General features: G+C 36.1%; 1 protein-coding gene across 1 annotated transcript in view; it reads right to left on the bottom strand.

Moving 5' to 3' along the window:
* The window catches only part of FMN2 (formin 2), a 162400-nt gene that overhangs the window by 63334 nt on the left and 73022 nt on the right, over nucleotides 1-26044 (bottom strand). The window contains exon 8 of the mRNA XM_056344580.1: nucleotides 7025-7086. Coding sequence (XP_056200555.1) covers nucleotides 7025-7086 — 62 coding nt within the window. The remainder of the gene's footprint in view (nucleotides 1-7024; nucleotides 7087-26044) is intronic.

The following is a 26044-nucleotide window of genomic DNA, read 5'->3' as shown; positions in this document are numbered from 1 at the left end:
TTTTCATTTTTATCTTAATAAGCCAAAACAATTACATGTAAAATGCCTAGTTTCTTGGAGAACCCTGTGGCACATTGTGCGGTCTTTTCTTCAATATTCCAATCAAAAGAAACAGCCTCACTTCTTTGTGTTCCATGCTACAATGAAATTATTTTTTCCTACTGCAGTACTGGAAAATTGAACCGCATGGAAAGGAATAAAATGGAATGGAAATTTCTCCTTCTGACCCTTCTTTTGACATCCATGGTGGTTTCAAATTAGATTCAAAACATGAATCTGTGCAGGAGTGAAAAAAGAAGTAAATATATCTACCTTTATTCCTTTAAGAAAACATCACACTCATTTTTTTTTTTTTTAGCTTACTCCATCACAGAACTTGAAGACAATAGTGGAAAATTATATTTTAAGTACTTAAATAATGGCAAAGCAAAAGATAGGCTGCATCTGCATTCTTTCTTGCATGTGTTTGCATGATCAGCAGAAGAGGCATGAAACTATCTCAAATCATACTGACTCCACCAGCAATCTGAAATCAGAAAGTCAGGTCTGGACAGCTCTTCTGAGGTTGCTGAACATCTTTTCATGTGAAAAGGAAGAAAATACTGATGTGAAACAGAAAGATGAAGAGATTGAAGAGTTACTCAGAGCAAAAGCACTTCAGAGTTTCTCTGATTACTTCAAGAAGCCTGGAAATGACTGCAAGGCCATCTGTCTAGAATACTACATGTGCTAGTATTTAGCCAACACCTCTGTGGATGTTCTTCAAGGCCCATCTTCTCTAAAGTAGCCTGATCTTACCTATGAAATACTCCAACAGATAGGAAATATTGCAGACAACTTCATTTCCCCTCCCCCAGCAATAAACTTTGTTCTTGGCTAAGGAATTATAATGGTGGTAGCACCTGTATCACAGATTAATAGAATATTTGAGGTTTGAAGGGACCTCTGGAGATCGTCTAACCAAACTCTCTGGCACAAAGCAGAGGCAGCAACAGCAGGTTGCTCAGTATCAAGTCCAGCCAGGTTTTGAATATGTCTAAGGATGGAGACCTCATGACCTCTCTAGGCAGCCTGTTCTACTGTTGGACATCCTTGCAGTGAAAAATGGTGTTTCTAGTATTAAATGGAATTTCCAGTATATCACTTTCAGGAGGCCCTCTACCTCTTGTCTTGATGCTGGGCATCACTGAGTCTACCTGTGTGTTCTTTACTGCCCCTCCCCAATCAAGTATTTCTACATGCTGATAAAAATACCCTGAGCTTTCTTTTCTCCAGGCTGAACAATCCCAGTTCTCTCAGCCTGTCCTTATATGATATATTCTCCAGGCCTTTAATCATTGTCGTGGCCCTTTGCTAGATCGCTCCAATACATTCATGTTTCTTGCACTGGATTGGACACAGCACCCTGGATGTGGTCTCACCGATGCTGAGAAGAGGAGACTAATCACTCCCCTTGACTTTCCTGGTCCTTCCTTGATCTATGAACACTGTATTGTGTCTTTCTCAGATAACAAGGGGTAGGCTGACACTAATTTACCAGGTTTTAATTTTAGCATAATGGCAGTGGCCCATCCATAACACCTAGTTTCCTAAATTCCCTACCCCAGTATCACTTCTGTATAAGGAAAAAAAAGAAACAAAACCAAAACACCTTGGGAATTCATCCTACTTTTCTACATTTCTGTCAAGGCAGGCATAGGGCATACACAAGAAATTATAACAGCACATCTTGTTTGTATAGTTCTATTCTGAGAGGGAGGAAATTTTCAAGCTACTAATATAAAAAATGTATCAATTTTTAATCTTAGAAGATTAATCAGGACACAGAGTGAGGACTAGGAAAGATGCAACTAACTGCAGAGGTTTCCACTTAAGTATTGCAGATGCTGTTAAGAAGGACTTGCTTTTGAGTTTGCGTTAGGGAGCAGGTGTAGATGGAACATTTCTTCACTTCATCTAGAACGTGCTTACCCAATAAAAAGTTAAGAGAAAAAGAAAGCTTTAATTTCTTTTCAAATCAGTAAAAACTCTCTTGGCAACATTTGAAATCTTCAGATTCTAGAAATCAGAAGGATGCCAAGAGAGCTGGCATTGTCCCACTAGTCACATTGTCAGACCCATGGTGGTCTAGTTATGCAAATGATGTGACTTTGTAGGAAGATCTATTTAATTTATTCAACTTACACTTAAAAAAATTATGTATTCAATTTCAACTTGGTAATTGAGAATGAGTTTTCTGTAAAAGTAAACAAGTTTTTGTACTAAAAGGATTTGAATTAAGTTATATTATTTCTGGCCAATCTATAAGGTATATTATCTACTATTAAACTGACAGGAGACCACTAAAAACTTTTTCATAGTAAAGAGAAGAAAATATTTTAGCAAGGAGAGGAAAAGCTAAATGGTTATGTGCAAATTCTTTAGAATACATAGCGAGAGCACTCTCTCTTCTGGCCTTGTGCACACAGTGAAGTATTAGAGGGCTTATCACAGCACTGTATTATATACGCCCATATTCAAGCTGTTAATGTTTCTCCACCAAATCCCACAGGCAAAATGTTAGGCAGACTCACTATTTCTTATTTAAGCCATTATTCTCAGATTGTGTATGCAAAGAAATAACAACTGGCAAAGATACAAAGGCTAAGCACGATCCACTCATGGGTGGGCCTGAGCAAAACTCAGGAAATATGGTTCACTCTTCACCCAAATTGAGAGGTCCGAGTATGTGGTGCAAGTTCAGAATCAAACCCAAGTTTCAAGCAACTAGTTTTGGCTCTGGTATCCAAAATTCTGATTTATGTGTATTTTAAATCACGATACACAAGGAATAAGGCTGGCACGCTTTCTGCACAGGTATTATTTTAAAATATTTCTCAGAATTGTTACTAGTTAACTTTACGGTTAATATATATCTATTCTCTAACTTGCAGACAGATAATTAAAAAAATAATAATAAAAAAACCCCACACAAACTTTTATATTGCCCTCAGCCTTTGTGTCAAGGAAGAACACATTCAATAGATAATTCTCAGAAAAGTCATTAATCTGATGGCATTAGTACCTCTTTGAATGTCACTGACATTTATTTCCTTGAATTTTAGCTATTATATAGAATCCTAAATGGAACAAAATAGCATAACATACCAGAATTTTATACTAACTATATCTAAAAATCAAACGGCATTAATCTGATAGAAATTACTGCAAAAAAATATACTGCTTTACTTTAACTCTTTCCTACTTTTGTCAGAGTATAAACTTACTCTATATTTTGTCTTATCAAAGTTCATAAGATCTATTTTTTCCATTTCACAACATAAATCTTAGATTTCCTGGTTAGTTTTTTTTCCCTTGCAACAGAACCTTAGCTCTGAGTTTAGATCAGTTGAAATACATGTACATTTTTTTAATTTTGATGTGGAATTTTTTTTTTTTTTTTTGTCAATTTGATTTTCAAAGTCAATGTTACATCCTTCAAAAACATCAACTGACTTGTCTAAAGAATGTTGTCAAAAATAACTGCAACAACAAGGATATACAGAGATACACAGGTTAATAACAATTATCATAACCCTGTGAAGCTGGGTCATGTGTCAGAAGTCAGGTACAATCTATAGTCTTTGCAGAAAACATATTAAGACATTGCATTGTAAATGCCTTTTTTAAAACAAAACAAAACAAAACAAACAACAGCCAAACAAAAATACCCCCACGAGGAATAATTGAGGAGAATGTTTGTATTTCAGTGGCAGGGCAGAGGCATGCACTTCAGACTTCTGGGTGCCTTTCACTTGCAAATGGAATTTTGAGGTTTTTGAAAGCATTGACCCAAGTCTTTAAAAGATAAGAGACAGGGTAGTCAATTTACCAGTAGTCAAATTAAGAAAGTATATACATTTCATTTTGTGATGTAACAAGATTTGAAAAGGGCAAATGCACAGATCAAAGATAATCCTTTGATACAATTTTTGATCCATTTTTTAAATAGTTATTTTCACAATATAGTAAAGACGGAAGCAGGAAAAGGCTTATCTTGTTTGTGATACTTTAGTTACAATCTCAGCTGCTAGGATGCTGTTTTCAAAGTAAACATTCACTTATTTGCAAAAAAGTAACTTTCTCATCACAACCAATATGGCCTAACCACATAGAGCAAATTGTCAACTCCACTGAATTTTATCTACCTTCTCCCTCTCTAATTACAGCTGCCACCTGAAGGCATTGCTATTAGAGTTTGTAAAAGCACAATTAAAGTAAGCATTCCACACCTAGTTTCATCTATTAAGACCCTCTTATTAAAATTGTCTAGATCTTAAAACATAGTTGATTATCAATACATATTTAAACAACATTTTATAAAGCAAACTACACAATCATGCATAAGAACTACGTGACTGCACTACACAAAGCTGCAGTAACAAAGTCCTCACTTGATGCAATACCTCTTAATACTGGTAAATTATCGAGGGCTTGGGTCTTTGATGGGGTGTGGGTTTCTTTGTTTATAAAAACTCACTAAGATGTATACAGTAACTTTGTGGTTTAACAAGACTTTAATTCCTCAGTAAACAGGAATTGAGCCCTCGGGACTGTGGCTTTTGAAATTAGGGTGTGTTTAGGTTTGGAGACTGCCCAAATTTCATTCACATTTAAGAAGGGAAAGCACCATGCCAGACATATGCAATCAGAAAAAGTGATTACATTCTGAGGGAAGATTGTAAACCAAATGCTACCATATGTTCCATACAGATCAAATAGAAAGGCCGAGAACTAGTGCAGCGGTATTTAAATATCCAGAAAAAAAAAATAATCCCAATCCAATACATAAACAAACCCTGAGAAATAAAAATTAATGGCTACAAAGTAGCCACATGAGGCAAAATTATCCCCAATTACAACACAGGATGAGGCTGAGAAATAAGGGAGGAGTCAAACGTGCCAGGCTTTCTGGTACCACCCACTGCTTACACTTTTTTATTGAACAATATTGTTATAATTAGTCAAGCTGCCAAGGGAAGGAAATATTTTGACCAAAGACTGAATTTTACTTTCTGTTTTTACTTTCAATTTTAAAAAATGCATCTTTCAAGATACAGCTCTATCAAACAGAAGATCCAGAATTAAAATTCAGGCCCCCTTATGATACCATCCAAATAAACTGGGGTTTTTATTTTGTTGTTTGGTTGTTTGTTTGCTGGGAGCTTGTTGGTTTTCTTTCTGTCTTGTACCCAAGCAATTATAGTGATAAAATCGGGCTGATGTGTCTTCTATTCAAAGCAAAGAAATATATTGTAGTCATTCCAACTTTTTGAGTCTTGCCTAAGATTAACATATGATATTTTCCTTAATCAGGACAATATTTCCTAGCATTTCCTGTAATTAGTGAAGGTAATGACAAAAGGAACACAATGGCATTTGGTTACTTCAACAAACTGCAAATTTACAGGTAATCTATTATACTGGAACTCTGAAGCATATTGGAGATGACATTAAAAAAACATTTGAAAAATATCCTATTAGTACATTAGCCACATGGGAGGACTATTTTTTATAACCAAAATAAAAAATGTCTTATGCAATATAAAAGAGGAAAGGATGCAAAACTGATCATGAGGGCAATATCTATTCTGTACTTCTCACCACACAGTCTCTCAAAATCACTCATGTGTAATATATAAAATTAATTTTTTTACATGCTAAGGAATGTATGGAATGGGATATAGCTGTGCTGTGTAAATAAGCAGTTTTAAAATAATGTAAAATGAAAATAATACAGGCCAAACAAGAAAAGCTACGCTATAAGGGCAAGAAGTCTTTAAAGATTTGGGGGTAGTTAGAATAGGTTTCCCATTTGACCATTACCTTCCTAAGCAGTGTTGAGCAAGTTAATTCTTCAGGGATAAGGTATGAGTAGAATTGCTCCCTAGTTCTTGTCAGATTTCTGGTTTTAGTTTTGTTTAGCTTTTTGGATTTTCTATAAAGCAGATGAGAGTTCACTATTTCTCTCTTCAGACACCAAAGTGGATTATTTATGAGAAATTTCATACATCAACAAATAATTGCAATGTAGGCTGTAAAAAACTAGAGTCTAAAACCCAAAAATCTGAAAGGTATAAAAGTAATTAATATATTTTCAAAACTTTATCAGGGAAATAAAATCCAATACAAAAGCATAGGTTGGCCTTCAATGCCATTCTGTGGCGCACAGTTTTGTTTCATGTTTTCAGGTTCTTTGGAGGGTCAACAGAAAGTCTCTTTGCTCGTTCCAGAGGTGCCCAGCCAGACCTTCATGCATTCAGGCAACGTGCTCAGAGAAAGGGTAACACTCACTGGCTGCAGCTGAAGGCAGAAACATGCTTCTGAGATCTACTTTTTTGAATTTTGCATGTGACTGGCTTTGTAAAGCTTTAGACTGTGCCTAAGTATATTCTGAATCCCTGATTTTGTATACCTAGTGGTCAAACACTCTCTGATGATTAGTACCAGATATTTCTGAAGCCTCCGGCAGTTTATACTGCTTTTTATTACTTTGACTTAGAGTAATCCTTTTCCTTTCGAAGAGTTAAAATTAATTTTGAAGAAATCCCGAAATAATAATAATGAAAAGCTACAGTTCCACAAATGGAATGATAACTGTTTCTAAAACATATTTCTTTTTAATTTAACAGCATTGTCATATTAATGAAATTGCAAAACAAAGCCAAAGACCTGGAGTGCGAGGTCTGGTATCTATTGATCAAAGACTGCCCCACCCAAGACAAAAAGAAAGGAGTAAAACCAATTTCTGTTTAGTAATTTAGAAGTTGATTGCGTAACATAAAAATATATGCACTATATAAAACACACAACGGCAGTTAATACATATTAAATGCTTAGTATTTTGGTTGCTTTGGGGAAAATAAAGTCACTTCAAAATAGGACATGTTCTACAAGCTTTCTGAACATTGCTGATGCAAAACAAAAATATCTTCACACGGGCCTCAGTATTCCTACATTATATGGACTTTCTCTGAGTACTCACATTCTCATATAGGGCTTGAAGGGTCTCTAGGTCAACCACAGTGTTGTCCAAGTTCACAACAGCTATAAAAAAAAGACAAAAGAATTAGTTGTCAGGATGATAATCCAGCTGCAAAATAAAGACTGAGCCCAATACCCAGCAATCGTTTTTATGACCTACTGGTCATACAGCTTAAGGGGTTTAGCTTTATTAATGCCTTGAATAGTGCTGTTCCTAAGACTATGGGCTAGAAACCTGGTAGAGCCAGGTGTCAAGCGTTAAAGAATTCACCTCCCTCCCCCCAAACACACAAACAGGATCCCACGAGTATGGCCGTAGCCAGAGATCAGAGATAAGCTTTACATCAGACTTTCATGGTCCAACTGAAAGCATTATAAAAATTTGTAAATCTGCACCACGGCCACACACACACACTCACAACACAAAGCTCATTCCTGTCACTGGTTGGCTTCAGTGTTAAACTGATTAATCCATAAGTCAGCTAGTTAACTTCAAAACACCTGACAAGGGTCAAGTCTTCTATGCACTAAGCCGACACGTTTAGTACAGATACAAAATATGCCTTTCCTGTTCCCAACCAATTCTAGTGCCACACACATACTGTATTTTTTCAGCATCAAAAAGCCAGTTCAACAGCACAGAGACAGTGACGAGACAGTGATTTCCACCTACCTAACCTGGACAAAAAAAAAAAAGTGGCACACTTTTAGGAACACAACCCTGACTCCCCTCTTCTATTAGGAACACCTCATGAGGCACAGGAAATATTTGTGAAAATTAGTGAAGAATTGTTCTCAGCTAATACAACAAATTATTTTAAAGATAATACTTTTCAGTCTTCCTCTTACATATTTTTTGCAAGTACACTGAGCATTCATTTAAAAGGCAGATAAATCCAACATTCCTCACCCAGTTTTCAAATCTTTACAGAAATGCAGAACGTTGCATTAGAACATATCTGATGGTAATGAATCATTTTTAATTGCACCATACTGGTCTGTATCCTATTTTGCACTTCATTGATTTGTACCCTTTTTTAAAATGGGCTCTGCATGTACACTGGTACAATAGGTGGAATAAATCCCTAGGCAAGATTAATCTATAAAGTGCAACATTGATCAGTGATAGAAACCCAGCACTAGGTCACTTTATGTCCTATAAATCCATGTCCTTAACTGTCACAGAGACATCCTGTGTATACACCGAAAGACTACAGACAGTATAATTCAAGCCCATGGGTTTCCGATTGCTCTAAAGCATTTAGAGATACCACTCTGAGTCTGGGACTCATCATGTTTCCCCTTTCCATGCCTGAGACATAGTTTCAGTTACAGTATAAGAAAATTATAAACAAAGAAGTGTTCATCTTGATTAAACTAAGCAGGCTACACCGTATCTCTAGGCGCGGCACAAGGCTGACTTTTAGGACTGAAACAAAAAATAATTAGGAATTTTTTTTAGGTTTTGGAAGTAATATTAAAAAATAGGGATTTTTTCCATTTTTCCCTTTACCAGAAATCAAGAGAATCTTAAAGATAATGGCAATATCAAAGTTAACAGTTTAGGAAGCAACATGGTTTTTGTTTTGTTTTGGGGGAAAGGGCACATGCAAAAAATCTGCTACTAATTATTTGGGATATTTTAAAACTCCTCCCCCTGCCCCAAGTATAATAATTGTTGCAACAGAGACTTAAAGATGCCCCCTCAACAAGGTACTGTAACATATGTTGTATTTAATAATCCCTGTTGCTCAATAGGACTATCTGCATGCTTAAAAACATGCCAGATCTGCCTTGTAGAACTGGAAACTCAAATTAACATGCAAATAGAAAGCGGATCTATATTGGTTTGGCAGTTTTATTTCAAGAAAACACGTATGTCAAAGCCTATATACAAACAACTTTATTAAAACCAGGATATATTATGAAACTCCATTTGTATTATCACTGTGTTTCAGCATTCTTACACTTACGCAATGGTTTCATATATGAACACATTCCCAACCCTCCAACTATTTATTTTGAGTTGTGGCTGACTTCTCCCCGCTCCAACCCCTCCCCTTCCTTCCAGAGACTGTCTGCCCCTGCATTAAGAAATATAACATAAGTTCCTGCGCTGACTTTTGCTCAATGTTAAGATCACCCACGGATTACTCAGGGAGCAATAGAACACTTTTGTTTGAATGCTTGCGGGAGATAAGAGAACGCCTGGCAAACACGATGGTGCCAGGTCTGTGTACTTTCAACAAAACAGGTATGCAGAAGAGTGTACATACTTCAGGGAGCTGCTTAAAACAAATCACTCCGAGACAAGAACTTGGAGAAATTAGTATATATGTTTCAAATACCCCTCCTCCCAAGACAAATAGATTTCTATATATTTCATCTGAAGACATATGTCTTCATAAATAGCGCCCTAGCATCCTGCTGGGATTTTTCAGTGTTCACCATAGGTTTGCTCCCCCTACTCTGAGGAATCAGGAGATGAGCTGTTCCTTGGTGGTACTGCAGCACTGTCATGCAGAAAATGATAGTTGGCAAAATAAGTCTTAACTGTTGCATATTTAATTCCATTATCTAGACAATTTGACCCAATAAAAACAATGATGTTTCCTTCTGCAGCCAACCTTACTAGCTAAACATGCCCCCTCTCAACAATCAGCATGACTACACAAATATCTAACTGAAGGATTCCATAAGCAGTGGCAAAATAACAATGCAAAATATAGAAAAACTAATATGCTCTATGAAAATATCCTGACTTAATGCTACAATTCCATTATACTTCGATGCAAACATCTGGAGAAGGGTTTATAACAGTCTTGCAGACACTGCATATTTCTACCCATGTCACTATTTTAGAAAGTGATTTTTTTTTTGTTTCACAGTTGACATTGTTGTTTCCTGGTCTTGACTACTATGAAGGGACCTTTAATAGCCAATGTATCATCCAGCCTTTCTGATACACTCATAAAACAGCAGCGAAGAATATCTGAAGGCTTTTACTCTAATAGAAACAACTTTGTTTTAATCACATCAGACTCAGGCATTTAGTTCTTACCTCAAAGTTTTCATAGTTCTACTGTTTTCCTACATTCCTGTTGTCACAAATAAAACCAGCAAGCCAGCACCAGTTTAAAGCCCCAATACTTTAAAATTACTCAATGTACATGTATATAATTGTGTATATATACACACATATACAGATGTGATCAAATCAAATTTGAACCAAGTACGTCCAGATACACACAAAATTATGCACAACTGAAAATAAAAGGAACTACAACACAACGACTTTTCTTTGGTTTTTGTTTTCCAATGCAAGCACTGGTCAACAGATGATTACAGAAAATCCACCCAGTAAAGAGAGAGGTTGAAGAACAATTGCAAAGTGTTGCTTGACACTATCAAGGACAGAGGAGGAGAAAGAGATTTCAAAGCATTTGGAGCCAAAATAAAGGCTTCAGGAATCTCTCATCTGTCTTAAACTTTCCTGATACTCTAATTGTTTTCCAACGAGTATCACTGGGATTTTCTTATGCAGCTGCAGAATATAGAAGTTTTAGCAGAATGGAAGAGGAGTATCCATACCATTATGCATTTTATAATATAAATTGAGTCAAAAAATAAATTATGCAGACTTAAAATAACAAACCCAATTTAGATACTAGTTTCAAACTGAAAGGACAATAAAATATACGCAAAAAGACAAAGACTTACTGTTCTTAGTAATAGCAATTAATTTGCAAGTCTGCCTAGGCACCTTAGAAGACACTTCACCTGAGAGAAGGAGAATATTGCTGCTAAAAAAAAAGCAAGATTAGTGTAAAGCACACAGCTACATTCAAAGGCGTACTTGAACTCTGAGAACAGATGGACCTTCTCCTATATACATAGAAGCTGATTTTGAACAGACATCATTTAAAAAATAAACAACACAAAATCCACATCAAATCAACACAATGAATAATCACCACCCACATGTTTCCAGGGAAGCACAGTATGCAACCGGGCCACCAATGGGAGCAAATTTTTTTGCCAAGCAAATACAATCCTGAAGAAGAAAGGCATGAGAACACACCAGCTGGAAGCTGGAGGATGCACAGTGTATTCTCATGAAGACTATAAAAGGAAATGTGTGTGGTTTGTTTTCTTGTTGGTTTTTTTTTTTAATTATTATTATTGTAAGCATTACTGTTGATTATTCACATATCTAGAAGCATTTGAAATACCATCTACCACTAAAATTTGATAGGCAGTATAGACACAACAAACCTACACTCGCGTGAAGCTGTGAATCTACATCCACCAAGAGTATCACTCACATAAACTGTTACAGAAAACACAAAGTCCTACAGCTGCCCAGTGCTTGGAAACTCTGTTCTGTTTGTAAGTGCAAAACTCAGGAATTTTCTTTTAAAATAAAAAGGCCAAAATTCAAAATTTCCCACGGAGTAGAATTTCAGGAAGAAGAAAAAGAATTATCAAACCGATCCTGTGGATCGGTCTTTTATGTCATAAAAGTCTCATTAGCACAGTTCTCACGTATAGATGACTATCAGAAGACTGGTATTCAGTCCAAATCTTGGCCTTATGTCTTCCCTTTTCCCAGGACAGGTTTCAAATCACAGTCCATTTCTCTTGCTTTTCCAAGTATGCTTCCTACGCTTTTCTGTCTCTGGACTCTAAAAGCGAGTGTCCTCTTCTCAAGCCCTCCTAGCAGCACTGCTGTCTCTCCAAAAACTGAGAGCAATTTCCAAATCCTACTGGATTGGTAACAGATTACAGTTTAACTCCTCCGAAAGAAGCAGTAACTGAAGCAAAACCACCTAACATTTGCAAAAAGAATTCTGAACCAATCCTGCTGTGCTCAGATCCATGCTTCAGGGAGGTAAATGAGCAAACCCCAGTTCTTCACACTGACCTGACCACAACTGATTTCTCCATGACTCTCCAAAAACCAAGCAGTATCACTCCAAGAGGTCATTCCCTTTTTCCTCCTGCACTTATTTGCATCTTTACTTTCACATCTGCTCTCTTTCTTCAAAAGAGCACCAAGAGTCTCTGCAAGACTTCACATCTCCACTGTCAAATGGCAGCAACAGACAGTCACTTCAGCAAATTACCAAGGCAGACTGATTCTTCTTCCCTGAATGGAAGACCTCCTACTTCTACAGCAGATAAATCATGGTATCGCACAGTTCTGTGTGGGCCACAGATCTGGGGGTTTCACAGCTGTTCTGCCCATCTGCAACTAACCTGCACAATTACAGGATCATGAGAGGTTTCAGCTTCCATGGTACTTTTTCCTAACTTTCATCTCCAGGTAATTCTACTTTATGTTAACTGTTAAGCCATCTACACCCCAGGAGTATTGCTGAAGAGTCAGAGAAACAGAAAAGGCATTAACCAGTTTTAAAACAACAATGGACTTTGTTGTTATTAAGAACCTGTATCTATACTATATATGACCCGTAAGCTGTACAGAAATAGACACTCCAAATTACTACAAAATTTTGACGCACAACTGTAGCATTAAAATTCATTCAACCTTATAGATGTTTTTAAGTAATTGTACTTGAAAATTTGATGAGACATTAATTTTCAAATATCTAAAAAGGATATTCAGAAGAAAAAAGAAAAGGCACATGAGTAGATGAGTAGGTTAGTGTGTCGTCATATTATATTAACTTCCTTGATGATTACTTCTGAGTTAATTAAAAGAAAAAAAAAAAACAAAACCCTCCAAGAATACCATACAGGTAGTAAACTTTGAATGGTCAAAAACCACCATCATTAGAAAATATGGGCAAAGAAAGCCTTAGGCAATGGAGAGCTCTGATACAAGAAACACAAGTCAGACAGTATATAGCCTGGTCAGCTTATGAAATGTTTCTGACAACAAATTAGAGAAAAAGAACAAATAAACTTGTTTGTTTGTTCACTCAATACAGAATGGAAGCCTTCACTGACAGACGTCTCTGGAAGAAAATGCAAGAACAGTATACATGCAAATATAAGCAAACCAGGGAAAAAAAAAGTCTCAGTGGAGACAATTTAATCAGGTTCCTTGGAACAACTGACAGCTGAACTGCTCAATTCAGGAGTAGAAAGAACCCCACGTGTCTCAACATTCTCATCATCAAAAGAGCCAAGAAAGCCTTAGAAGACCAAAGCACAGCAGCTTCCTTTTCTGCTGTAAAGACTATAGTTTGATGAAATATCAAGCTACTTGCAAAGTAAACCCAGATTTAAATCCAACTTATTATCTGTATTTAAAAATCAACCGAACTGCAAAATGTGAGGTCTTTTCTTGCCATTTTTATTGGTTACATAGTAAACCACAACTTCAAAAATTACTGTCCTTTGCCCTTCCCCTCCACCCACCCCACCCCCCATGTCATCTTATTAGCATTGTTCATCTAAAACAGCCCCACTGCACGAGGATGTGTTCTTGTCTGTAATACTTCCAACAAATTGGCAACTACTGCTATTCCTTTGGGATTCTTTTTTATCTCAAATGATAGAAATGTGAATCCCTTAATGCAGAAAGTTAAATCCCAAATGGGCCTCTGAAATAAAAGTTATGTTTACATAAATATGGAAAATACAGTGGTAAACCCAAATGTCCCTGTGCTAATGGAAGCTGCAGCAAAACGTACAAGGATCATGACTATGTAGTTTTTAAAGATTCTCAGAAAATAAGTGAAATAAAAGAATATGTAAAATATAAGTACCTGGAGTTGCACAACCTACAGAAAAAAAATTATTGATAATGGTTAGATAGGGGATGGCTGCTCTGGGTAGAGTTAACATGAATGAGAAAAATTTCATATTACCACCTACCTGCTTGCCCTCAGTACCTTTGTGGCATGTTTATCTATTAGCAAATACTTTAAATAAGTGCACAAACACAACGGAGATTGGATCTTCAACACAAGTACGTATGGCATGGATCAGAGGCAAGAAGCAGCACTTTAGAATTGCTTGCACACAGTTTTACTGTGGCAGTAATTCACCTTGATCTAAAGCTTGTGTAAGAAACCAGAACAGTATAGAAAATTTCCAAGCAGCAGCCATGGATTAAGCTTAACTGTTGCTTCAGATTGTTTTTAAAGGACTTACAATTTTTAAATACCTTCAAGAACATGCACTCACATTTCTGGGAAGCAATAAAATAAGAATCAATTCAGCAAGATTATGCATTTACAAAATTTGCCTTAACAGAAGTAGGAGACCTTATCCAAAAGAGTGAATCTTTACTATCACTTTTTGTACAGATTCTTCTCTTATAAACATAGTTCAATTTCTTAGACATTTGTCCTTAGCATTCCTATTCCCTAATGTTGTATTCCTAATATACAGCAATAAAATTGTATTGACAGAGCTTTTTTACATACATAAAACTATATATACAGACATACAACAAAATACATAACTAGATTTTATATATAGCTATACATAGTTAATATAAACAGTTACATTATGTACATTTCAAACAGTCGTCTACTATGTTAAGGACAGCAGATATTGATTATGTGAAGCCTAAATTCATACACCTATACACTTTGTTTATAAAAAGTGTGCAAGTTCAGTTCTTAGAGAACAAATATATTTTGTTTGACTCAGTATGTCGCCTTCTTGTCTAGGCAGGAAAAAATACGGAGACCAATGCTGTAATCCTTTCAGAATAAAATGTTTAAATACAAACATGATTGCCATTGTAGACTGTTTAATTTAGAGAGATTGTATTTCAGTTCTAGTTTTGAGAGGTTTGCTGATTTGACTATAGAGAGTACTTCAATGCTTATCTTAATTGTTTAGATAAGATTTGTTTGAATTTGGCAGGTGAAAAACCATGGGTATAGGGTATAGGAAGGTTGACAAAAGACTAGTTTTTTACCAGATTACACTTATTTTAAACTATAGTGTGTAGAGAAGCAAACAATCTCCATGAACCTGCCAGGGGCTGGTCGCTTGGGAGTGAATTTGAAGCACAAGATTGACTGGTAGGGTTCAACAATTTCAACAAACTGGAAAAGACTACCACTATAACTCCCAAAACACAGCTTAAGGCTTAGCATAGCACACAAATGCAAATAATGTAAGACATTTAAATACATTGGTGGCTGGTTTGTGTTTTTTTTTTTTTTAAAAAAAAGTACTTCATGCTTATAGTAGGGGGTTGCTGTTCTCTAGGCAACCTTCTGTCCTCAAATGTATTTTAAAAAACATTTCAAGAGCAAGATTTTAATGTAAAATTAATCATTGACATATGGATATATTTTACATTTATGAAATTCTGTTACAAAAAATAAAATTTCTACTATAAAAACCCTACAATGTTATTGGTTTTTACTTCATTATCACCTTGTACTAAGCTTTTTTACTTCCTGATTAAGGTAGCCATAGCATGGCACAGGCATTTCGTTTAGAGGTTCTCAAAAGGAAACTTGTCATACCTATCAACTCTATCACTTTTGGTGGTGAGACTACTAGAACAGAATATCTGAGGAATATATTTTTGGGATGTTTATGTGACTGTATGTGTTTACAGTGCATGTTATTAAAACAAACTGCACAAACACATCAGCTACAAGGCACATATGCAATAGATCTGACATTGTGTATCAATCTGTCTGCAGACAGCTATGATTTGTAGCTTTGCATTCAAGAGTTAACTGAAATAAAATTTGGGGTTTCTGTGTTAGTGTTTGACTTTTCTTTTAGATCCACATAGGCTCTAATGCTTTTTGGTCTCTATTTCAATGACATTATATCTGGGAGCTCCAAGGCTAATTGTGGTACCAGTGATGGTATAACTGTGACAGTCAAAGGATATATGCAAGTCAAACTTTGCAGAACAAGGTAGCATCTCTTACTGAGTGCAGCTGGAAGGAGTTAGAAAGACTTGTTTGGAATACAAACAAGCCTTCAGGCTTCCAAGTAATCGAGACTTTTAATTACATGTAGATTTTTTTCAGAATTCAAATTTGCTGGCTTTCAGTTTAATTCCACCTTATCTTTTAACATTAGAGTAACTAAAAGTAAACAAAGTCATAGCCAGCTCTGAGAACTCCAGACCATAAGCAAAGGGTCCAGCTTTTTCTTTCATGCTTTAAGGAGCTCATTCTAAATGAAAAGAAAATGCAGGAGGAGGAGAAGGAAATTTGTTTGGAATTCACTGACAAGGATGAAATGTAGGTTTAAAGTAGTCCAAAGTGAAGAATAAATGTAGATTAAAACTATTCCAGCTATGGGAAGAATAATTTATTACTTATTCTAACATCATAGTCACTAGAAGTACACTAATTTTTTTGTATGGGATCTCTGTATTTCCTGCCTTACTCTGTGACCATGAACAGCTCTAACAGTCCCAAATATTTCCATGTTCCTTATGCACATTCCACTACAATCATTATTCTAATCTATCATTGAACCTCTTGATTTTTTTGTTATTATATTTTTTTGAGATTATATGATCACGATTCATCCCTCATAATAATGGCAAGTGTATACCAGTTTTATCAGTTATATAGCACTTGGCAAATTTATTTAATAAAGTTAGCAGTGTAGTTAACTAATGTATGTTTTTTCCAAAAAATATATTCTCTACATTAAGCAGCTAACTTAGATCTTAGCTTTTGTGCTTTCAATTTACCCACAGTTAATGTACAGTTAATGGAGCTCCTGGTGTGTCCAGCTGGCAATTTAGAATACTTATATTAAATTACTTAAGCGTCAACATTAAATGAGTTAACAACTGCCTAACTCATAGATCTGAAAATTTAATGGCTCATAAAACACTACCAGCAAGGAGAGTATCTTAGGCTTCCACAGGAATCTGCTCTCAGCTTACTGCAACTAAACATATCTTTACCAACAGAAAAAATAAAGATATTAGAAATATTATTAATCCTCAGTGAATTCCAGGTGACAATGCTAACGGGACAGCTGCTATTCCCTGAGCAGACCCAAATTCAGCAAAGAACTGTCTGGATTACACTCAGTAATCACAATCAATGACTACATAAGACTCCTTGTCTCTCAAGGAGTAACTAGAAGTCAAAACAACCTTTGGACTACAGCTATCACTGGACGAATATCAAAGAGACCAAAGGCAACAGCAGGATAACCTCAAGAATTTGTCCTCCTGTTGAATTGCTTGATCTATTTAGTTTATACAGAAGAAAGTTAAGAAGCAACTTGACTACAGTTCTTATGCATACCTGCATGTGAAGATATCTGAAAGTAGATGGCCCTGTTATTTCACAGAGCAAAAGCAGGAAGGAATGATGTCTGTAAATTAATCTGTCAAATTCCTTACGGAAAGAATATTTTAAGTGTTAAAAGTGAGGGAAATTAACCTTTTGAACAATGTTTCATGGGATATATTGACTTCTCCATCACTCAAGGTATTTGTATGAAATCCTAGACTCACTGAAGTCAATGGCAAAACTATCAGTGACTTCAAAGAAAGCAAAAGGTTGAAGGGTCAGAATTTCAGCTGGAACTCAAGATCATTTATACTGCTAAAATGTTCATATTTATACAGACTAATACCTTGAGGCAGAAATTAGCAGGCAATATTACATGACTTTCATTATTTAGCAGCCAGACTAAATGCTTAGAATGATCTTTCTAAAAACCTAGAGTTGAGCTGCATGTTTGCCCTTTGCTAGGTCACTCGGAAGGTCTCTACTAGTCTTCTCTAACATCAACAAGCCTAAATCATTTTACCTAGACTACGTGGAATGTTGCTACCTTTTGATGATCTGCAATAGAAAGTACTGCAAGTCCTTTTAGCCATGATGACATGCACAATCATTCAGAAACAAACTTTCCCTGCTTGTGGTTCAAGCTAGCCAGTTGTGTATGATGATACCAGGATCTGTAGTAGCAGAGCTAGTTAGAAAACCCTACATGAAAACTTACAGGGATTCAGAAATCAGGCAAAGTTAGTTCTCGTTTATCTATAATTGCTGTACAGTCAGTTGTTGCAGTTACAAGTCAAAATATAAATTTTCTTGCTCAAGAATTACAATCACAAAACATTCAAGAGTTTCATTTCAAAAGCAAATTTGCCTTTCTCTTTGTCAGATGGTAGTATCTTACCAAAATAAAATTACACACTCTGAATTTGTGCTCTGAATAAAATTTAAAAAATTATTTTTGGCACAGCAAAGAGCAGTTTTGATGTAGCTTGCTATTCTATATGTCTTCCCAGTCTGATGTCTGGATAAACACCAGGGATTTCATCGTACTAATGCACATTAAGCCTTTCACCAAATATTCTGGAGTTACAGTATTAAAGAGCTACAGATGCTAAGAAAATGATGTAATGATCTTGTGATATTTAGTCCATGTTCTAAGTGTGGTGGGATTATGAAAATAATGCAAAAAGACTTTTGGCTATGTAGATGACAGATGACACATTTTTACTAATTCAAATCACAATACTGTGATAACTGAGGGCAGAAGGATGTGTGTTTATGGTTTAAGTTCCATCTTTTTTCACGCTCCAAAGTGTTTCTCAAAAGCTGGTATTAATAACTCAAGGAAATAAAGGCTGGGAGTGCAATAAAACCAAATATCTAGATATCTAGATATGTGGAAAACCAAAATACCTACATTATAAAAAAAAAGATTATAAAAATAAAAATAAATTAAAATTATATTTGGAATCACCTATGTGTATTTATTTCAGTGTTATGACTGGATTTGCCCTACTGAGGTCTTTAAGATTACAAGAGACACTGCATGTTGCTTCGGTTCAATGCCATTGAGCTACACTTTGTGTCCAGGTGGCTAAAGCCAAATGCAGCTTCACTAAAATCAGAGAACACAACACATTGCTTGAGGACGTTTTCTAAGAAGCAGCAGAACAACAAAAATAACCTTGATCTCTCATTGTCTAGAGACCACAACAGAAGAAGAGAAAGAAAAGAGCAGGATAAACCCAGGTACCTCATCAAATGGCAGGTACCAGAGCACCAATGCAACAGCTCCAGCGTGAGAAGCCGCGGGCTCCCAGGCTACATTTCACAATTTTTGCAGTAGAAACCCCCTACTTTCCCCTGTACTGTTTCTTACCCTACCAACGGTGGACGATGGATGGAAAGAGCAAATAAATCACTCTCCCACCTTTCCAACACTCTTTCCCTTCCTTGCACTCCAAACCGTTTCCCAACGCGGATGTTCACTGGGTGAGCAGCATGCCAAGCAGCAGCGCTTTGCTCAAATCTGGAAAGCAGGGTGAAGCCACAGGGTCGAGCACCTCGCCCGACAGAGCTGGGGTGGTGGGCTCCGTCCAGGACTGTCACCAGCAGCAAGGTGGGCTGCAGTTGCCACCTGCTGCTGGGAGTGGGGACCAGGGCTGGTGGTCGCAGCGGGCAGCATGCCTGGCGAGCGTGGCCGGAGGAGAAGGTGGTGCAGCAGGGAGGAGGGAACTCCAGGTATAAACTGAGAGAGAGGAGTGAGAAAACTGAGCTAGATAAGCAGAGCTCAACAGACAAAATCCAGGCTGCACACATGATGTGTTTCCGTATAGTTTCTGGGCATCTAACCTTTGCAATGGCCAAATTTATATTTACGGATGGATCTGATGGCTGATCCAAATGTAACTGAAGGAAGATAATCAGTGTGACACTTAACAATATGAGGTTGTATATGGTGCCCTAATTGCTACTGTAGAAGTGTGGCAAGGAATACTGAAGGAAAGATGAGTTAGTCAATGCAATTTTAACAGATCTAACGTTCCCTGCAGAGGGAGTTCATGCCTACACAGAAAAACCACAGTAAGTACCCTATTACAGATCACTCAACAAGCACATTAATAATGATTTCTAAACATTAAAAGCTGCACAATGCAACATAGAAAACATAATAGCAGAAGGTTTAATCTGTTAAGTACATTATGCAGAGTCTAAATTTCAGGGTATTACAATTATTACTCAAAGCAACTAGGTAGAAATGCCAAAAGAGGCAAAGCAACACTTGATTTACTTCCGAATAAAGTACAAAACAGTTAGAGAAACCACAACCATCTTAAATTAAATTTCTTTACAGGACAGGGGAAAAAGGTTGGGTTTTTTTTTTAAGTATTACATAAAATTGGACTTTCCAAGGAGGAATGACATTAAAATGAGAAGCCAGTTAAAAAGGTAAAAAAGCTTGGAGGTCAGAGGAAGCTTACAGGTGCTACATTAGAGGTTCAGAGAAAAAAAATAAATCATCACCTGAAAAATTCAAAAGCACCCCTTTTTTTCCCCCTAGTCTCTTTATATCCCTAATATTCCTGCTTCCCAAAACCACACACATAATTAAAAGTAAGAGCATGGGTGACACCTGTAATTAAAATATGTTCTTCAAAAGGTGGAAATCAGCCAAAGAAAACAGAAAAGCTGTCTTGTAAGTTCAATGTAAATTGGACAAGAACAAAAGGGTCTAAAACGGACTTGCCAAATGCATAATGCTACTCATAAAACTGCTTTCAAACACATCAGATGTATGAAGCCTGACAGGAAACAGTTTGGTGTGCAGATAATCTAGATGTAAAAAGAGCACAAAAGAAAGACTCAGAAAAGGTTAAACAAAGTATTTGTGTTAGGATTCAAGAAACAGAAAAGGTCAAAGAGGTTCTCAGACAAGTTCTGCGCTTCTTGACCGATACATTTTGAGCACCATCTCAAAACTGAACAACTTTCAGAACATACAAATGCAAATTTTAAGAGGATTCCTGAGATGATGCTGGAAACTACAAAGCAGTCTGTCTGACTTCTGTGCCTGGGAAGTGTCTATGTATTATACGGCAGAACAGCTCTTTTAAAGAATATACAGATAAATGGATGTAATGAGAAAGAGAGGTAGCATGTCATTTTGTAGTAGACACTGGTGAGCAACAAATTAAATAGTACTGCTGTAATGGAATCAATTAAGGCAAAGGTAAGGCTGAACAGACTGATACCCGATTTGCAAAAAGCTCCTCACAATGCTTACCTAAGGCTTCAGAAAAATTATACCGTCATGGGATAAAAGAAAAGGCCTACTCAGATTAAAAAGAAAAACTGCTCAAAAAATAGGAAAACAATGAAAACAGATTCATTTTTGTAAAAGTACAGAGTTGTAGTAGTGGAGTCTTACTAGGATGTCTGCAGGTTCCCATGCTGGTTAAAGAACATAAGGTGGTAATGTTGGCAGATAATAAAAGCCAGCCATTTAAAAACTAACCACAAACATGTACAAAAGGATGTCTCAAATATTTAGTGTCAATACATTGAACGTAGATGGAAAAAAAAAATAACCCAAACTGTAAAATGCGATGGGTACAAAATTAGCAACTATTGCCCCAGCAAAAAAGACAGATTTTCTTCATAGCTCTCTGAAAACTTAAGCTCAATAATCAGCAACATTTAAAGGGCAAACAGAATGTCAGTAGCAATACAGAAAAAATGAAGGCAGAAATAGAAGATGATGCAATACCATGGCATAGGCATACGATATGGTGCATGTGAATCTTAATAGTAGACAGTCACCCCATTTGCAAAGAGAGGAAAGAAAACTATAGATCATAGACTGGTGACAAGGAAAAAAAATCAATAGAAAAGATAATGTGTATGAAAGTAATTCCAAAACAACTTTTCAATTTGGAGAAAGAATACTACTGCAAAAAAGATAAAATAAGATAAAATACAGATCTATTAAAATTATGTAATGAATGACCAGTGCCACCCACCTATCCCAACCCCCACCCCCAGTTTATCCACACAGGAGATCAGGTACTAAGCTAGGTAGGTCTCCATTTGACCTAATATGGCATATAATTTTAATTACTTCCTTAAAAGAGGAATTATAAGGAATATACAGTAAAAATAGGTACACTGAATGTAAAAGAAGAAAAAAAAAAAAAAGGTACTCACCTTGCAAGTTTTACTAAATCCTCATTTTAAATACCTTATGTTTAATTAGATTTTAACAACTATGTACATGTGAGTGGCGTTAATTTTTTTATACAATTTTTGTGTGTATAAATTATTCAAGTATAACACCCACATCAAAAGATCACAAACAGACTGTTTTGGTAAACATCCTTTTTCCCCTAAACTTGTGACTTAATGAAAAAATATGTGACATTATTACTGGAAGGTCTTAGTCAATTAATAAGAATTTCTTAATTTTCATAATGCTAAAATCTCTGCGTAGTGTAGCAATGTATAAAAGTATGACCACTGGAAATTTTTTCTGCTGTGGGAAGACCAGGTGCTCTTTTTCTCCATCCCTCCCCTGAATTTTTGCATGGTACCAATGCTAATAACATACATTTTGTTGCTTTTATGCTTAGAATTTTGCAATCATCCCTCTTATAAGTGACTACATGGTACATGAATGAGAAATAACAGTACCGCTTTTTTTTCTTTTGGGAGAACAGAACTTTCCTGAAACTTTTCTCTCAAACTTTCAAAGTTAATCAGACTTCCAAGAAAAAAAAATAAACTGTTTCAACTGAAACAACAGACAAACAATGCAGTTACAGTTTCTTACAAAACTTCTCTATTAAATTACATTCATATGTTCTTAACAACAACAAAAATCTTTAATTATCCAAACTATCCAATGTGGCAGTAATTAGTGTCTGCTGATTCAAATATCATGAAAAAACTCAATATGATTTTCCTCATTTAAAAAAACTAACTGTAAAATGTATTTTGCATTATAGAAAACTGGTTTAATTCTATAAATTTATTTTTAATTGTAAATTCCAAGGATGTATCACATAAAACATTCAGTTCCTTTCTTAGTGATATGAGTGTTTCTGTCCATTATCTTGATGTGTTGCATGCCTACTTAAAGGAAATTATAAACAAGGTTGTATTTTTTCCTTAATAACTGCTGCTATTACTTTATTGGCCTCTGATCACTGTGAATTAAGTTTCAGAAAATCTCAGAGGATGGAAATGAGACTTGAAGCATGCTTTCACTACTCACAACTGGCTTTCAGGGGCTTCAGCCACAGCTCAGGTGTTTATGGCACATCCATTAGAACCCCCAGCTATCTCCAAGGGCCTTTGTTGTCCTCCCTCACTTGCTGCCTCTGGCAGGAGTGGCCAGACAAGGGCTCCAGAATTACTTTTGGCTGCTTGGTACATCACAGTGTGGGCATACTAATAGCTCAAAGCAATAGAAACATTTGCAGTGATACATATGTGTGTGTCACTCTAAGTCTAGTCTGTCTTTTATAAAAAGTCATTTTGTGTATCCCATTGTTTTCCTTACCAATAATTTCACAATAGGAGCTTGTAAAGTAATTATATAAGCAAATAAAATGTGTAAGCTTGCTAACAGCAGGCATAACGTAACGAATATGGTAGCATAAAGCTTAGAAGAAAGAGAGGAATAAGACAGGATTACGGTGTGAAGTTTTGAGGAAGTGCTAGTTCACAGGACAGGAAAATTCTGGACCAACAAATCTTTTCTTGGTAGTATCTCAGAAGAATCTAAACACATGTTGGAAAGGATATCAGAGGGGGAGTTTAAGCCACAATCTTTTAAGGTTTTAGGCAGCTAAATGCACAATATTTGATTACGAGAAAAATGTTTCCAAAAAATTCAGTTTTCAACTAATAAACCAGAAGAAACAGGCAAAGTTTCAAACTTTATAATTTGCGTGCACTGGCTGCAATCACTTGATGGATAACTCCTTTAATTAAGAAATACAGGCTTGCCACCTGAATAAAAAAATGTTCTATACATTTTCTTACATCCAGGATTTTTTTTTTCATAACTTAAATGGACAGAAATAAAAATTTTGGGCAGCTGATCTACCATCCAGTATAACAATGTCCAAAGAACATGTTCCAATCATGTATTGTTTTGTTGTCATTGGTTCTTTAAAAAGTAAAATGTCTTTTGTGAAGATACACATTCTTGACAAATATTTCAGTATTATGTTAAGAGTTTCAAATTATTTTCCTCTTACACATACATTGTTATTAGGGTAAATAGTGCTCAGATCACCTCTGCACCTTAGATAAACTAATCATGAGTCTTATTATTCAGATGTTAATTCATTCTTTTCTGATTGCTTTCCATTTAGAGCATCTCTTGGACCTATGACCACTGAGACTATGTGATACTTCAATGCATGAAGAATTCCTGCAGAGAACATCAAAATAATGTAGCACAAGAGACATTCTATCCTCCACCTCCAATGAAATAATTTTATTAAGCTTTGACAGTCTCTCCTAGCTCATAATTTCTATGTGCTAGTGTGAGCAGTCAAGTCAGAAAAGAAAACCAAGATTTCCTCATGTTTCTTTGTCACTAATAGACAAATACTAAAGAATAAACATTTATTTTGCTCACTAACATTTAAAGTACATTCACTTCCTGCACATCTGTCTTGAATTCAGGCAAAAGATACGTCTGTTGTTCAAAGTTGTACTTCTGCTAGCAGAGCAAGCTCTGCTGCAGATACAACTCTCACTAAAATAATCTCAAATCCAGATTAAAAGGTTGGGCTTTACTGGCTGTTAGGTGAATCTGCCTGCCCTTTCCATAACTATTTTTCCTATTGCATTATTTCATATAAGCTCTGTTTCTAGCAGCACTAAACAACATGCTGAAGGCTGTAATTAAAAATTAAAGCCTTGGTCTTCCATACGTTTTTCCACAAGTTTGTTCATTTGGGTTTTTTTAATTTTGTTTTGTTTGGTTTTGTTTAGGTTTTGGGCTTTTTTTGTTGTTGTGTGGTTTTGTTGTTGTTTTTTTTTCTTTTTTTTGGGTGTGTGTGTGTGTGTGTGTAGGTTTGGGGTTGTTTGTCATCCTGTCCTGTCCTGTTGCCCCCCAGTTATCAGAATGGGACAGGTTACCTCCATCAAATTCTGTAGATTACCAGTGTCTCGGGGGTGGGGGGATGGAAATGACTTCTTAAATGAGGATATAAGAAAGGTGGTCCAAAATACAGAGGCAGAAATCTCCAAACTACTCCCAACAGAGCCAGGGCAACCACAAAGTGCTATGCAAAACCTTACAGAAATTAACTGTATTTAGAGTATCGCAGCCATGCCAGAGGTAACACCTTGCCTGCAATAATAAACCCTCTTAAGGGAAACTTACTGAGTTGGAGAAGATTACAGACAACTTCAAAAGTTAGAGAACTGCATATGCCATTTTTGCCAGACTTCTACTTTCAACATTTACAAGGCATTCTCAGACTAAGATGGTCTTGGTGAATAAAAGATTACGTTCCATTTTGGAAATAAATACCAGGTAAAAAAACTGACTGTGCAGTAAATGTAATATTTGTCTGCATGAAGTATAAAAAATTGCTTTTCATCTGGCTGACATATTCAGTTTAATTTTTGCTTCTGCTTTTACAGACGCGGAATTTTTTGCTGTTCTTTCTGCACTTGTTAACAGCCATAAAAGCTCAAACTTGGAGGGGAATACAGTGAATCTTTATACCATTGGGGAAGGCACTGACAAGCATGTTCTCTGCAACATAGTTACAATTTCAAACAGTTGTTCACGTGATGACAGACAACTTTGTTAACAAGAGTGCTCTTAAATTAAGAGACATAGTCCCTAAATGCAAACTCAGACTTAACATGGAATTATATACTAATGTACAGGGTGCTCATCATAGAATACTATATGCAGTTAAATGGAACCTTGCTGAATCTCCAATTTAAGCACACGCTGCACCTCTGAAATATCAAGAAAAAAACCCAAATGACTACTGTTGAAACCAAAGTCTTTTCTCTAGGAATAAAATCTGAGCTATAAAGGAAAAATATGTAAGAAGTGCTTGTATGGCATTTCTCAGGCTTTGTCTGAATCATGCAGCCAAATACAGCTATATTTCCAGTGGGAACATAATCCTGGATAAAGGATATTTGTGGTATAGCAAAAATAAAAAAGCAAGCAAAATGCCTGGATAAAGCGTTTTGCATAGTTGATTGTAAAAAACAGGCATCAGTAAAACCGTGTGTGAAACCAGAGAAACCATGAGAAAAGGACTCAT

This window comes from Falco biarmicus, chromosome 6 (genome assembly GCF_023638135.1).
Source record: "Falco biarmicus isolate bFalBia1 chromosome 6, bFalBia1.pri, whole genome shotgun sequence".
Taxonomy (NCBI): Eukaryota; Metazoa; Chordata; class Aves; order Falconiformes; family Falconidae; genus Falco; species Falco biarmicus.
Note: the sequence above shows the minus strand (reverse complement) of the source record. Positions and strands in the feature narration are given on the sequence as shown.